At 35.4% G+C, this 15,121-nt stretch overlaps 1 protein-coding gene across 3 annotated transcripts in view; it reads left to right on the forward strand.

Annotated features, from left to right (window-relative positions):
- Nucleotides 1–15,121, forward strand: part of SNX6 (sorting nexin 6) — a 29,834-nt gene that overhangs the window by 8,229 nt on the left and 6,484 nt on the right. For 2 of the 3 annotated variants that reach the window (XM_032112179.1, XM_032112178.1), the window contains exons 5-13: nt 1,047–1,168; nt 3,117–3,240; nt 4,465–4,560; nt 5,875–5,980; nt 7,829–7,904; nt 9,191–9,230; nt 10,373–10,459; nt 11,365–11,524; nt 12,572–12,657. In XM_032112179.1, coding sequence (XP_031968070.1) covers nt 1,047–1,168; nt 3,117–3,240; nt 4,465–4,560; nt 5,875–5,980; nt 7,829–7,904; nt 9,191–9,230; nt 10,373–10,459; nt 11,365–11,524; nt 12,572–12,657 — 897 coding nt within the window. Of the gene's footprint in view, nt 1–1,046; nt 1,169–3,116; nt 3,241–4,464; nt 4,561–5,874; nt 5,981–7,828; nt 7,905–9,190; nt 9,231–10,372; nt 10,460–11,364; nt 11,525–12,571; nt 12,658–13,002; nt 13,081–15,121 lie in introns of all 3 variants that reach the window. The other variant, XM_032112180.1, reaches the window with a different exon arrangement.

Raw genomic sequence — 15,121 nt, forward strand, 5'->3', positions numbered from 1 at the left:
AACTTACGGTTTGAAGTTTATTTCAGGCCTTCCAGGAGCAGAGGTTTCAAAAGAGGCACTGTATGATAGTGCATATTAAAAATGGTGCTGCTCTTCATATGTTAATTGCAAATAGGAGTATTTGTCATCTTGGTATGAAAGTTATTCATTTTGTGTTGGGGGAGGTGTTTGCTGATTCAGAGCATAAACAGATATTTCTAATTGATTAGTGGGTACATTATAATGAGTATAATCGGTGATGTGTCATACTATTCTTGAGCTAGTCTTTTCTTAGTCAGAAAAGCTATTTGAAGTGACTAGACCTTCAGTGTGGTAATAACTAGTTTCAAATGGTTGACCGTCTCGATACTGGATTTTTTGGTTTTTTGTAAGTGTTAATATAATGGGCCAGTATCGGTAAACTAAAATTTAAACTTAGTTTAACTTTGTTCTGTGTTCCTTTCCTGACAGCAATTCAGGATTAGTTTGACTGTGGTGTTTTCTCTTTCAGTGTTAATATACTGTATTATAAAATTAACCTAGAGACTTGTTGACTAGGGGCTTTGTTATTTAAACACGTGTCTTTAATGTCAGCAGTGCTGCAAGAAAGAGCTAGTGTCTGCAAACAATAGGGAATGGTTTTCTTGGTTTAAAGTTTTGGGGAGTTATAAATGGATGGTGTGAAAACAATTGTGGAATTCTTTTTTTTCTTTAAACAAGAAGTAATCCTTACCAACTAAGCTAAACCAAAACTAATTAAAAAATAATTACTTCAAGTTTTAATTCATTGTCATGGGAAATGAAGTATTATTTGGTTTCTGTTGTAATTAAACTGAAGCCATTAGTTAATACTCTAGTAATCTTCAAGGACACTTGACCGAAATTGGTATAGTAATGCCATGTGTATAACTCGTGAAAGAGAGACTTCATCCAGAAATGCTGTAATGAATGATGAAAGAGAGAAACATGTATTAAAAAGCTGCAGGCAGTCTACAGTTCCTGTACTGTGAATGGGTGTTGTTTGACTGAGAAAATGAGAACTTAAAAAAAATTGGATTCAATTCCAGATTCCACCGGCACCACCCAGGCCTGACTTTGATGCCTCCAGGGAGAAACTGCAGAAACTTGGAGAAGGGGAAGGATCAATGACTAAAGAAGAATTCACCAAGATGAAACAAGAACTGGAAGCGTATGTAGACTTTATTACTACTTTATTTATTTATATTCCAGAACTTCTATTGCTGTTTACTGTCCCATGTTTCCAATTTCACTGTATAATGGTTCTCTGTGAAATACAGACTTGAGAATCCAGGTGTTATGTAAACAGGGTTAATCTCAGTGATCATGATCAGTGCCATTAGGAAAATTGTAGAAATAATTTCATGGAAGATCTTCTGAAACAGGAAATACATCAGCTTGTTCTTGAGCATTCTTTTATAAGAAATAAAGCACTTAGATGCTTTTCTTCACAGAACATCTGCAAAGGGAGGAGATAACTTCTTTTTTAGTTCTGGTGTTCCACATTTTATAAGCATAATGAGACTTCAAGGTTATACATATAGTGATTGGGAGTAGGAAGTTGTGCATGTGGTTGGTACTGTAAACATGGATGCCAACCTTCTGTTCCCCAAGAAATACGAAGATTACTAGAAAATTCCTTTTTTGACACTTTAAAAAAATTTTTTTGCACAAGGAGAATATACTTCCTGAAAATACTATTTTCCCTTAATATGAATTTAATTTATATTGAAATATCTGCTCTGAAGCTTCTTGTTCCATATGGAGTTACACAGTGAAGTTTCTCCTTGCTTCGTCCATTTTATCATGCATTCACTTCTTTGATCTTTTCCTGTCATTGGTTTCAGTTTTCAAGTGTATATTTACGCTGCTTCTAGACTGCTTCTATCAAGAGCTCTGAATTGGCAAGAAAAGTACATAGAACTGTTAGAACTGCTGCTTTCTCTCCGAACTTCAGCTGCTGTGAGCAAATATCTTAAAAAGCTCTGTATTAGTGATATGTACAGCATAATTTATAGCAGAGTAGATATACACTTCATATGCAGAAAACTGGAAATGAGCAAAACACTATAGATTTTAAAGAATCTGGTTTTCCAGCGGCCCTGATCATGATTCTCTTGTGGTCTGGTTAGGGGTTGGATAACACAGAAAACTTTGGGTTTCTTCTACTGCCACCTCCATCCTCTGCATCCTCCTTTTTTGTCTTCACTGAATGACTACTATCACTGAGATCAAACATCTCCCAACACTGGCCCTGCTGGTTTGCTGGTATGTAAATCTTAAACTCCTTGCACATAGTGGAAGGAAAAGCGTTGATTATAATTTTGCTGTTTGACCTCAGAATGGGAAAAAGAGCCCTTTCCTCATTTTTTAGATGAGTTGCATCTTACTGAATTTGCAAAGCACAATGAATTCTAGCAAACTGGTATTTGTAAGAGTGCCTTCCTCTTAATTAAATTGCAAGTGAGTGATTGCTTTGAAGCTGAGTTGGCTGAACTGGGCAACTGTGTGATTATTATGGTTAAATGTGATTTTTTTGTTGTACCTACCAAATGCAGCTCTTAATTTCACTTTTAGAACCACGAAGTGAGACATCAATGTAAGCTTTGGCTCAAAAAGGCTAGGTGCTTTAACATGAAATAAAAGACTGGCTAATCAGCTAACAAAAGTATATGAACTATATAAATAAGTAAGGAGGGTGCAAATGGGCAAGGGGATGGAGATGGGGAGGAAGGAATTTGCACATCAATACATAGTGCCTAGGGACTGTAGTCTGTACCTCAGTTTCTTGATTTTTGGGGTGCTGGGGAAAGGACAATGAAATGAGGTTACAGTTTCAGCAGACCAGCATCTGTTAGCTAACCATAAAAATTAGACTGTCTTTGTTGACTCTTCATTAAAAGTCTCTCTGTAATGTGTTTGGGCTTCAAATTTCTCCCTAGTATTAACATTGTACTATTTATTTATGTCTCTATCAAACATTGGAGTGATAAACTCCGTTATATCAGCTTGTAATTTTGTACCCTTCCTTAGGGTCTCTTAAAGCTGCTCACTAGGTTTATCTCAAACTTAATTGCTTCATACGAAATTCTTATGTCTGTCTTATTTCTTGTTTTTAGTGAATATTTGGCAATATTCAAGAAGACAGTTGCAATGCATGAAGTGTTTTTGTGTCGCGTGGCAGCACATCCTATTTTGAGAAAGGACTTAAATTTCCATGTATTCTTGGAATATAATCAGGATGTGAGTATTGAAAACTGAATTGCTGGTGAGAGAAATCAAGATGTACTTTTATGGTAGGATGGAAAATTGATTAAGAGGGAATTACCTCCTGGAGGAAATTACATCAATTCCTTCATGCCAGACATATTTGTGTTGTAAAAGGTAGAAATTAATTTAGTCTGTAGGAGTTCATTTTCTGCCACCTGGGGAACCAAATGCACTATATGCTCTAACCTCGGCATCAAAAATATTACTGGAAATCCAGTATATTTTGGATTAAAAAGCTGAGCTTTTGGGTGATTTCACATGACAGTATACTTTTCCACTCTTTGAATTTTTTTTTTTTTTTTTGCTATGAGAAAGAATTATGCAACAAAATGGAACACTAATTTTTAGCATTTGGAACTGTGGTATAAATTCTGTTGCTAACAAAACTAGAGAGAATTTCTAATGAAATGTTCTGATAAATAAAACCTTTTTGTTAATGATGGAAATGAAAATGTGGTTAATTTTTTTCTAAGTGTTGGACTAGTGTGGCTATCCATATGTAAATACTGAATTGAGATAATGGAGAGTACTTTTGGCCTCGTAACTCTTTGGCGTTGGAGTTAGTGGTTGCTCGTATTCTGCAAAGAGTTTCAGTTACTTTTTAAAATTGGGGAATCAACGTTGAAAGAAATTATTACAAAGACTGGCTCAACTGCATACATAATTCAAAATGTGTTACAGAGGTTCCTCTGTTGCTTGATGTAGAAATGTTTACGGATTCAGGCACTCAAAACTGGGTGAAGTTAGATGGACAGGAGGAGTGTGAGGGGGCTTAAACCAGCATTATCCTCTGGAAGTCAAAGATCTGCCATTCACCAAAGGGTGAAACTTGGTTGTATTAACTATAGTTACATCAACTCAGCTATACTGTGCATGATAAATAGTGTGTTATTGATAACTGAAATGTACACTCTGTACATTTGGTACTGTCTGTAGGTGCTAGAATGTTGCTGATTTTTTTTTTTTTTTTTTGCCTAGAATAGTATTTTAGGTGATGAGCAATCTAGTAAATGAGGTAGTCTTCATTGGGGATGCAAGGTGCCCTGTCCCCATTAGTGTAGAGTGTAAGAGTGAACAGAGAACAGGAAAGTTGCTTTAGGTGTAGCAAGTAGGGGTATGTAATTCTGTGATTTCTTTTTTAAAGCTTGTATTGCCTCCAGAAAATGACTGAACTTGGTAAATTAATTTGTTTTTCAGTTGAGTGTTCGTGGGAAAAATAAGAAAGAGAAACTTGAAGACTTCTTCAAAAATATGGTTAAATCAGCAGATGGTGTCATTGTTTCAGGAGTAAAGGTGATTACTGCTTAACATAGCAAGATTTAAAATGTATGAACATTGTTGTTGTCCTTTTAAATGAAGCAGAATTTTACATAGGTACAAATATGGGATTTTTATAGTGATGTCTAACTTAAGAATTAGTGGCAGACCATGGGTGAGAACTTGTGGCCTGGATGCAAAATAATTGAGAGCTTTCTTGTGGGATTGAGAGCTTTCTTGTGGGCTTTCAGTACTCTTTCTCCTGTTCTGTGAAATTAAGCTTTTTTTTTTTTTTTTTAATAAACATAGATAATTGATAATAAGGTTGGATTTTTTTGTTCAGGCCTGCCATTTTATGTAGTGGAAAGGAGAACTAGGTGTGACAACTGCTTCAGTTCAGAAGTTACTAATTGAGTGAATTTTCCCAGTCTTGTAGAATCCTTTTACTATTTCAAGGCTAGGAGCAGCAGTAGAGGTTATATGATTTTTCCCAGTAGATGTAAGAATGTAACTGAGGGGGGAGAAAAAGAAGAAAATGCAATTTAATTTTCACTTTTCCAAAAGCTACAAGATTGCTTTTATAACAAACAGAAGTTCTGCAGAGGATAATTTTTAATTTCTTTTCTTTCTAGTGGTAATAGCAATTTTTACAAGAGTTAAAAGTTTCTAGGTTCAAAGTCTTGGTTCTTGAAACTGCTGGAAAGTGGATATAACCATGGATTAAATATGACTTGGAGAAAAAAAAGTCCAAATAACTACTACATTTATAAGAACATTGTTCAAAGCCCATGCTGTAGGCTATTTCATGGTATTGAGCATCTGTGTTGTTTTAGAGGGTTTTTAAGTATAAGTATTAAACCAATTATGTCAAGTTATAATACAGAAAATACTAACAATTACCTGTGTTTACCAAATTGACAGAAGTATGTCATTAAGATCAGTGTTCTGAGCTAGGAGTTCAAATCATCTCATCTGAGACCACAGCCTCTGTACTGCTGGGTGACTTTCATCCCTTCTCCCCTTTTTCTAGGTAGATGCTTTTTTAAATTAAGTACTTGACATGTATTCTATTTCTGTCACCCTTGGTGACCCTTTGATGTTCCTTCATGTTTAGTAACATAGACCTTTAGAATGCTTGTTGCAAATTCTTAGTTCTTACTAAATTCTTAATAGAACTTAAAATCATTATGTAAGTGGAGAAGAAATCAGTTTACATAAATGGTGTTTTAGACAATAAAAATAGCTGCATTTCCTGTCACAGCAACAGTGAAATGTACAAATTTACTCTGCAATTGCTCTGTAGAGAGTGAGTGAAATCCTGTTTTTTCAATTGTTCTCTTTTTTTTGTAGGATGTGGATGACTTCTTTGAACATGAGAGAACATTCCTTGTAGAATATCACAATCGAGTCAAAGATGCCTCTGCCAAATCTGATAAAATGACGAGATCACATAAAAGTGAGGTTTTTTCCAGGGTGAAAATAGTAGTGGTTAAAATGTACAGAAGTTGTTCATGAGGAGAAGTAATTTTTAGTTTTCTTTTTGCATGTGAAAAGTGAATTCATTTCTCCAAGAGTAGCCTTCAGAGTCTAAAGAAGTTCAATCCGACTTTCTAAGTTTAGGCTTTGCTGCAGTAGACTATATGGAGTAAGAACAGCCTGGTGCAACACTGAGGATACCTTGATTCTTCATGCTGTCTGCTTGAAAAGAAGTACACTTTAAGTATTAATATTCTGTTGAAGTCTGACTTAGTCATTTATGTGTAGAGGTGGGTAGTATGGCAGTACATGTGATTTTACACCTAGAGAAGTTGTTATTGACTGGATGTGGTTGATTCCACCAAATGCAATCTCTTGGCACACTGGGCATTGCATTACCTTGCTAACTAAGTACTTTTGCTTGTAGCAAACTCCTGTTTGGGCCATTGTTCTAGACTAGATTTCCATTTTTTAGTTGTTTAGATTGGAGGCTGGAATGTGTACATTCAGTAGCCTGGTTTGCAGGACCCCTTTTCATACTGAGACAAGATTTTCCACTTGCGTGTTGATTTGTCTTTGTGAGCTCAGTGCTAGCTAATGTGATTTCTGAAAGCTCTAGATGGTCTTCCCAAGTGCAGTTCATTTATTTGAGAAAATGAAAAACCTTTGGGGTTAGGACTGTTGTGTTTGATTTAGGATTACTGTGTTTTGAGAAGCTCAGAAAAAATTACCTATATTGCCCTTGATTATAAGTTTTTGTGCCTAGATAAATCAAAATTGATTTTCCAGATTCTGTCTGCTGCTTCAAAGTTTGGGTCTTATTTACAGATATTGTCTTTGCTGTCTAAAGTAACATAGTTTGCACAAGACCAGGTCACAAACGTTTTATGAATCTCCATTGATAAGATCTCTAAAGTGGAGTTTGAATGAGACATTAAACCAAGGATTTTCTGAGTTCTTCAGATGCTTCTCTTGCTGTTGTATGAAGACTGAGTCTTCTGTAGTTTTAGTATCTATGGTAGGAGATGGAAAGAGTCAGTTATGGCTCAGTGAATTACTAAGGGGCCCTGTGTCTGCATTCAGTACCCACCTGAAGTGGTTTCTGGTGTTTTTGGTTGCTTTCCTAAAATGAGAACTGAACTTCCTTCATAGTAATGAAGTGCCAAGATTTATTTACAGAGTGAGAATGGCTTTTACATTGGTTGTAGAACCAAGAAAATCCTTTGAAATGAGGTTGTAGAGGATCTGACGGGAAAGGATTGATCAAACTCATGACAAAGCTTCATTGGTTTCCAGGCTTGAATCACATAGGATGTTTATTGACAACTTTTACCAAACTGTGAATTGGGACAAATGGCACGTTTGGAAATTCTGGCTAGAGGAGTAGAACAATGACCTGGGAAACCTGTTTTGGAAATGGGCAATCTGTAGTTTATGGATAACATGATCAACAGAGAGGTGCAGGGCTTGAAAATACACTGACTTACTATTTCCAGCAGCAAATCTGTTTTTATGTTGAAATGGGAGGAATAGAAGGGGAGATTAATAGCTTCCTAATACCATTCTTCACTATAACCAACTGCACTGATGACATGTGGAGTAATGAATTGCATGGAAATTGACCCACTCAATCTCTCAAGGTTGTGTTATCAAAAAAAAAAATCTGCTTAAAGGCATATAAACTTCAGAAATAACAAGCAAATGTATTTTCCTGTTCATTGCTTGGATCTGTTTGTTTTCATCATTCATTGATTTAATACTTAAAGCTCTTGAATAAAAGAAAGAAGAGGAATGAGATAGTAAAACAAGTGCTTGTTTGTTTTTCTAGATGTGGCGGATGACTATAATAGAATTGGTTCTTCATTATATGCATTAGGAACGCAGGACTCCACAGACATATGCAAGTAAGATATTGTTAATAACCTGTGGGATAATTTGCTATGTAGCAGTCTTCATGGTGACCTGCTGAGATTGGTAGCTCTTGTTAGGAGAAAACCAGAATTTCTTATAGCTGTATCACATTAAGATATTTGCTTCTCTAGTATTTCCTTTCTTTAGCAGGCTGCACTTAATACTTCCGCTTTAATATTTGTCTGTAAAAAAATGCTGTTTTCTACAGTCTGTAGAAAATTACACAGATGAGATGGAAAAGTCCTCATTGAATAAGAAAAAAACACAACTGTTCACCATTTTTTTAAAATGTTACAAATGCTTTTTACATGTGCAGCAAGTGCAGGTCTCAGTTGGAGTATATGCATTTTTTTAAGTGTACCAACATCTTGAAGAATAGTTGTGCTGTTCTGGCAACTTTACTGCCCTTAAGAAAATAAAGCCATCTACTGAGATCCCCAGAACTTTGAAAATAGCAGGGGGTCTCTATGTACAGATGTTTGTCCTTTAATCTTTCAGATTTGCTTGAAGATGAAGTCTGGTGTATCTGAAAATAAAACTTAGTTAACTAGCTTAAAGATGTCAATGGTTATCAACATACACACATAGTTCATTTGTGTGATGTTGGTGTCCGTGTGACGACAGGTAGGACATGAATGTGAAAGTTAACTTACTAATTTACCTGAATTACAGTGATATACATCCAAATGTGGTGACAGCTTATATACCAGATACTTTGATAATAGTATGGATATTTGTTGTAGTCCGTTAGGGTCTGTCAGAAATCACATCTGTCTTCTGTCAAAATAGTATAATTTGATTGTAATTCAGTCTGCTGTAAGACTGAAGCCTTGTATTGTCTTCTGCAATGGAGATGTTGCGACACTGCTGCTCAGCATCCCTGAATTCCAAGTAGGACATACGTCATGTTTACTGGGTGAAGAAAAGTACATTCAAATTTACGTAAAGCACACTTGATAATAGTGTAAGACCATTGACCAGGGTGCTGGTGTTTGGGGTTTAATTCACAGAAGAATAAAGAATCCTTGAGGAGCTGAGCAATTATTCTTTACTTTAAAATATCCATCAGTTATGCTTTGTTTGTCATTTGCCTTTCTTACATTGCCCAGTTCCCACATGTTTGAAGTTTCAAACTAGTATGTTCTCTGAGTTTTTGGATTATAATCCTAAGAAGTGCCTTTGCAGTCTTTATTGCCAGATGCAGACTATAGTGTGAGTTCTAGGAAGTAATTAGACTGTTTAAAACAATGTTGTAATATGAGCTGTTTCCTTTGCACAGGTTTTTTCTGAAGGTGTCAGAGTTATTTGACAAAACAAGGGTATGTACTATGAAACAGACCTCATGTGCCAACAAGGCATTAATATGTGGATTAATATGTGAGCTTCTACATGGAGCGTTTAAGCAATGTGTAGTATGGAATGAGAAAACGTAAGATTTCAGTCATGTGTTTTGTAAAATGATTGAACCTTAGGACTCTTCGGTTGACTAAACATTTCTAGGCAGTCTCCTGTAATACCCTTGTAAAGCTGCTGTTCCTCTAAAATGCATAGAGATCTTCCATACTTGTTACTAGGAATCACAGAACATGTTATGGATAAAAGAAATGAAGAAATGTAATCCTTTATCCAAAAAAATGGTGGCCATGCTGCTTTTTTTCTGGAGCCAAGATCGGTTTCTGCAATTATTTGACTCAGAAGTAGAATTGCTTATGCTTCTAATCAGTTTTTCAAATATCTCTTCTTTTGCCTTACTTGTTTGGTTTGGTAGAGAGAAGATGTGGGCCATGTATCAGGAAAACTTTCAAATGAAAAATGTGTGTATTCCCTAAACTGACAACTGTATCTGCACAAATACATACTTGAAAGAAAATTAACAGAATTACTTGCTTCGACTCAAAATGTTGCATTTTAGAAATTATTTTTTTAAAAATTAGGGTTTAAATAATGCGCTTGCAGACTCTATTTCTAATCTGTTTCAAATACAAGCAAATTAGTTTATTGGTTTTTTAAACCATTTAGTGCATGCAGTTACACAATTAGTCTGCAAAGGTGCCTTAAAAATTTGTTTTCCTTTGATTTCAACAACAACATAAAACTACTTGTGCAACTGTTAATATAAATTTGTTTCTCTGCATTTTTTCTAGCATATGATAAATATAATTGCTATTGGGAAAAAAGCAGTGTTTAATGTAGAAAGCCAGTTGTCAATTACTGCTCGGAGAGTAGCTTATTGCTTACATTTTAATACAAAATCCTAATATTGCTTCTCATTTTGCATCTTTTAAGTATCCTGTCATTAATGCCTGATCTTAGTTTTTGAAAAAGACTATCTGTCATGTACTGTATATTTTACATTGAATTTGTATATACAAAAGAATATCCAAAGTTTGGATGTTTTAAGTTGATCCTTTTGCTTACTGTTTTTTTTGCTTGGTGGTGGTGTTTTGTTTTGTTTTTCCAGAAAATAGAGGCTCGGGTATCTGCTGATGAAGATCTTAAACTTTCTGATCTTCTGAAATATTACCTTAGGGAATCTCAAGCTGCTAAGGTGAATTTATAGGTTTTTGTTCAGTGTTTCTTTTACACTGTGTTTTTTTAACGTAAAAAAAAGAGTGAGAGAGAAAGTGGTAAGAGATCATCAACTCACAATATAGATAGATTAAAATGCTGCCACCCCTAGCCTGCAATTTCTTCCTTAGCTGTAGAACCTGTCTCTGGTGCATATAAGGAGTAACAAAGCAGTTGCTGATGTGGGACTGACTGTGTGGAACTGAGTGAGCCACTTGTCAAGGCCAAATCAATGCAGTAATGAAACACAGTGGAAGGGCTGTTTGTGTGTTTGCAGTGTGTTCAGTGCTTGTAATTGCAGGTAGTTCTGCTTTTTTTAAAGTATTAAAATTGGGTATTCCATATAATCTACTAGTGCTGATACAAAAACGCATGGGCTGAATTTGATATTCTGTGCTTACAGAAAATTTCATTCTTACTGTTGTTTGATGTGACATGATTAAATAACGTCACAGAATGAGCAAGCATTTGACAGAAAATGTCTGTAGTAAGATCACAAACTGTTGCACCAAAAATGTTACTACTGTTTCTTGGGCTCTGTGTGTATTTCAAATGCATAATGTAAATGTAGTTTGTTTCTAATCTAAGAAGCTGTGAAATTTCCCATGATTTGCCTTCTTTGGCTTTCTGGAGTTTGATCTAAGCTGTCTGTTGCTAGCCTCTGTCAGACAAGATGGAGACCAGACAGTATTATGTTGTGGATCTGATCTAGTATAGACATTCCTGTGACTTGCAGAATGAAGTAAAGTGAATGCAAATAATTTAGTAAGAACTGAAATACAGCAAGAAGGACTAATATTAATTTGATTTTTTAATTGTATGGAATATAGTAAAATCCTTGGGTAGAGTCTTATAAACTCCATATAACCTTTGTTTTTTTAATAGGATCTCCTATATAGAAGATCTAGGTCACTAGTGGATTATGAAAATGCTAATAAGGCATTGGATAAAGCAAGAGCAAAAAATAAAGATGTGCTGCAAGCTGAAACTACTCAGCAAATATGCTGTCAGAAATTTGAGAAAATTTCTGAATCGGCAAAACAAGGTATTTGGGTGGTCCTTGATCCTATGTTACTACTTTTAATTTAACATATTTTAGTATGTTCTTAATGAGAATTAATGTAATTAATGAAAATAGGTTTTTATACTGTTTCCTAAGCAGGAATATTATCTTTTAATGATTATTTACTTACTTTAGAACGTTCAAATTATATTTTTCTTTGGCTCCTCATAGCTCTGATAGGCAGAGCAAAGTCTAAGTGCAAATTACTTGTTAAGCTTTTTTTTCGCATACATAAGCTGGGATACAAAATGGTAACTGCTAGCAGTAATAGCAAACAAATACTTTAAAGTGTTGTTAAAATTCCCCTTTTGGTTTTATGCTTTCTTCTGTGATGGCACCAGTCTCTCAGATATGATACTACATTAGAGAAGGGAGAAATAATGAAATGAGATTTCACTGAATTACAGAGTTAATAGAGAAAAGGAACCTTATTTACATGTTACTTTTCTTCTGGAAACTTACTGTCTTTTTTAGGTTAATACTTCAGTGAGTTAGTAGTTATCTGACTCATGATTTGTGGCAGATCTGTTCAAGGTTTAAACACCATGCTCTTTCGTTTTTATCACTGAAGAGTTGTTTGAGGCTGTAAATCTGGTTAATGATTCCTGTAAATGAGACAGTGGAGAATGAGTGATCCTGTTAGCCACAAAGGTATATGCAGAAAGCACACTGTTGTTCTTCCTAGTTTTAACTTTAGTATATTCCTTAAAGACTTCCATTTATCACCCTTGAAAGAACAGTGCAGATGGAATAAGAGAAATAAATATTAAAAGCATTCATATGGCAGTCTTTTTTCAAAAAAGCTTTTTGTCCTCAAAAGGTTCCTAGAGGTGAGGTACTGCAGTGGTGGTTTGCTTTCTTCCAACCGTGTAGCAGCATTTTTGAGCCCAGAATGTGCTGAGATTAAACTCAAGATTTTTCTTTTTTCCTTCTCTCACCCTTTACCTCTTCCATCCTGAAGGAATGTCTGTTAATCACTGAGGTCACTAGCAGGGATACTGTTATTGAGTCCGTTTCTATTTTCTATAGAACTGATAGACTTCAAGACAAGAAGAGTTGCAGCCTTCCGAAAAAATCTGGTGGAACTAGCAGAACTGGAATTAAAGCATGCTAAGGTAATTATGATCCTTTTTGGCCTATATTTCAAGTGATTTTGAATATTATATGCTTGATTAACCAGAATGGCTACATTTGTTGTATGATGCTTCACATTCAGGAAGGGGAATTTTAAGTTAAGCATTGTTCAGAAAGGTGAACTTTCTTTAATGACAGAGAAGACAAAAAAGTACAAGTGGAGTGTCTCTCTGAGAGATTGGTATGCTTGAGGTGCCTTTGGAAAGCACATATCCTGGAAGAAAATTTTGCCTTCAGTTTTATGTTTATTTGGCTGTTTGATATTTACATCTGCAGAGTTTGAAAACTTGCCTATTTTTAAAATTTCATCACACCATTTCACTTAGGAAGTGGTTTCTCCTGTTATCCAGATTTTGGGACTTGATGTATAGGATATTAAGCATGAGATCACACTGGCCTGTCTGGTATGATGAGTATGTTTTTGAACCTTTTTGCCTTTAAACTCTAAACCATTAACAAAAGAGGCACGGTGCAGATAGCCTTTCCAGGAAAATAAATTTTTGTAGGAAAAGAACTTTTAAGGGGCCTGTACTGTCCTTAAATTTCACAATGTATTTGATTTCATGGACAAGTACAACACTCTCTTATTTGAACAGTCTTATACCTGGAGGCAGTTTTCTTTTAAAAATTAGTTCTTTAGCATTTCTCTTCAGATCTGAAACTGGATTGGTTAGGAAGCTGTGAATTAACTCAGAATATATCTGTTGAAAGGACTTGTTAAGAGGTATATTGCTGCTTTACACTCTTTTCAGTAGTGTTGATGGTGTCATTCTTCATTCCCCTAAACCTATTGCTTGTAAAACTAATGCACTGTAAAAAAGGTTTTTTGGGGGGACTTTTTTTTTAAATCTTTGTAGGTATAAGTTCAGCTTAATGAAATATTTATATATTGCTGGTAAAGCAATCAGCAATGTATGGAACGCATGACTCCTTTTTAAGATGAACAGTCCTTACTTTAAATAGTCCTAACAGTCTTTCTTGCAACAGTTCTTATTGATTTGCCATGTTGTGCTTTAGTAAGGGAATGAATCCACACTGCTTCTGTCCTGCTTCAGTCATTGACTCTTCATCATCTCTTGTAACTAACCCTTGCTGAAGTCTCCACATGGCTTGAAGTGGAATTCTTAGACAATGTCTCTGTCTTCTAAAGTATCCTTAAAGAATCACTTCTTTTAACTATACAAGTCACAATCTTGGAGTAATATTCTCTTGAATTTTGACAACTAGTAAGTGTGGAATGCAGGTGGAAGATGCCTAATTTCTGTAGCTTTCAACTTGATATGTACTTCGTATGTCCTCAGTGTACCTGGAACTGCTTTAGTTTTTTAGCTTGAGTTTGTTGTCACAGCTTGTGTTTAACATGCATTTCTTTGGACAGTCTGTCTGTGACTTACCTTGTCTTAGTAAATTTGCTAACAAGGAGTCCATAAAGCTGTAATAGAAGCTTTAAATTGTAGTTCTGTTTTTGAAGATGAATTGTTTTTGCTGACCCTTTTCACCTACTTCATCATGGAGCAACAACATTCACTAGGCAGTTTTGAATCTTTAAAGCTTTACAATAATCAAAGGTCATTTTGACTAAGAGTGACAAATCTTGAAATGTTAACAAATACTGTAACCTGTTGAATAAAAGGATGTTTTGTTTCTCACTAGGTTTGAAAGTTCTGTTTTCTCAATGCCACTGTTTCATATTTTAAATAAGCTAAGCTACTACAGGTGGATCAGTTTGGTTACTGTGTTTTTCTTTCTGTGAATTCTGAGTTAGATTATTACAGAATTTACAAGTACAGTAGATTGCATTTTTCAACATTATATAATGGGGAATGTTCTTATTAGTGCTGTAACTAAGGTATTTGAAGAGAGCCTTATGGATAGGTTTTCATTAGTCTGTACAGAATATTGAAGGATGAAATGGTTTGGTGGACACTTTCTGAGTTAGTTCCATAAAAGGAAGAAAGAAGATATTAGAAGACTTGTTTGTTGGGGTTTTTTTGATGTAATATTGTGCCCTGATGTGGGAAGACCAATATTAGGGGAATATGAATGAAATGAAATCATGAACAATGCTTCCATTTCAAGGACTAGGTAGCCCTGTTTTTGACTGGGCTAAGCTGGGCTGTTTCTAGACACCTAATTCGTCTTGGAGTACAGTCAGAGGAGGACTAGTAGAAGCAAAAAAGAAAGCTATGTTTTTCATGTAGGCAGTCACTTAATTACATCAGATCGAAAGCCCCCTGCTTCTAGGTTCTGGGCAAAATGCCTGATGCTGTGGCAGTCCCTGTCTCTGTGCTTTTGCACCTGCTGGAGGCAGGCATGTGAAGTTTTAGTAGCAGCAAAATGGCAATTGCTTGGTCAGTCGTGTGTGGAGCACAGTGCCTGACAAACTTTGCAACATGACCTGTTACCTAAGTCTAAGTGTTTGCTTCTGGCAAAAATGCTAAGTGG

The sequence above is a fragment of the Corvus moneduloides genome, chromosome 6 (genome assembly GCF_009650955.1).
Source record: "Corvus moneduloides isolate bCorMon1 chromosome 6, bCorMon1.pri, whole genome shotgun sequence".
Classification (NCBI taxonomy): Eukaryota; Metazoa; Chordata; class Aves; order Passeriformes; family Corvidae; genus Corvus; species Corvus moneduloides.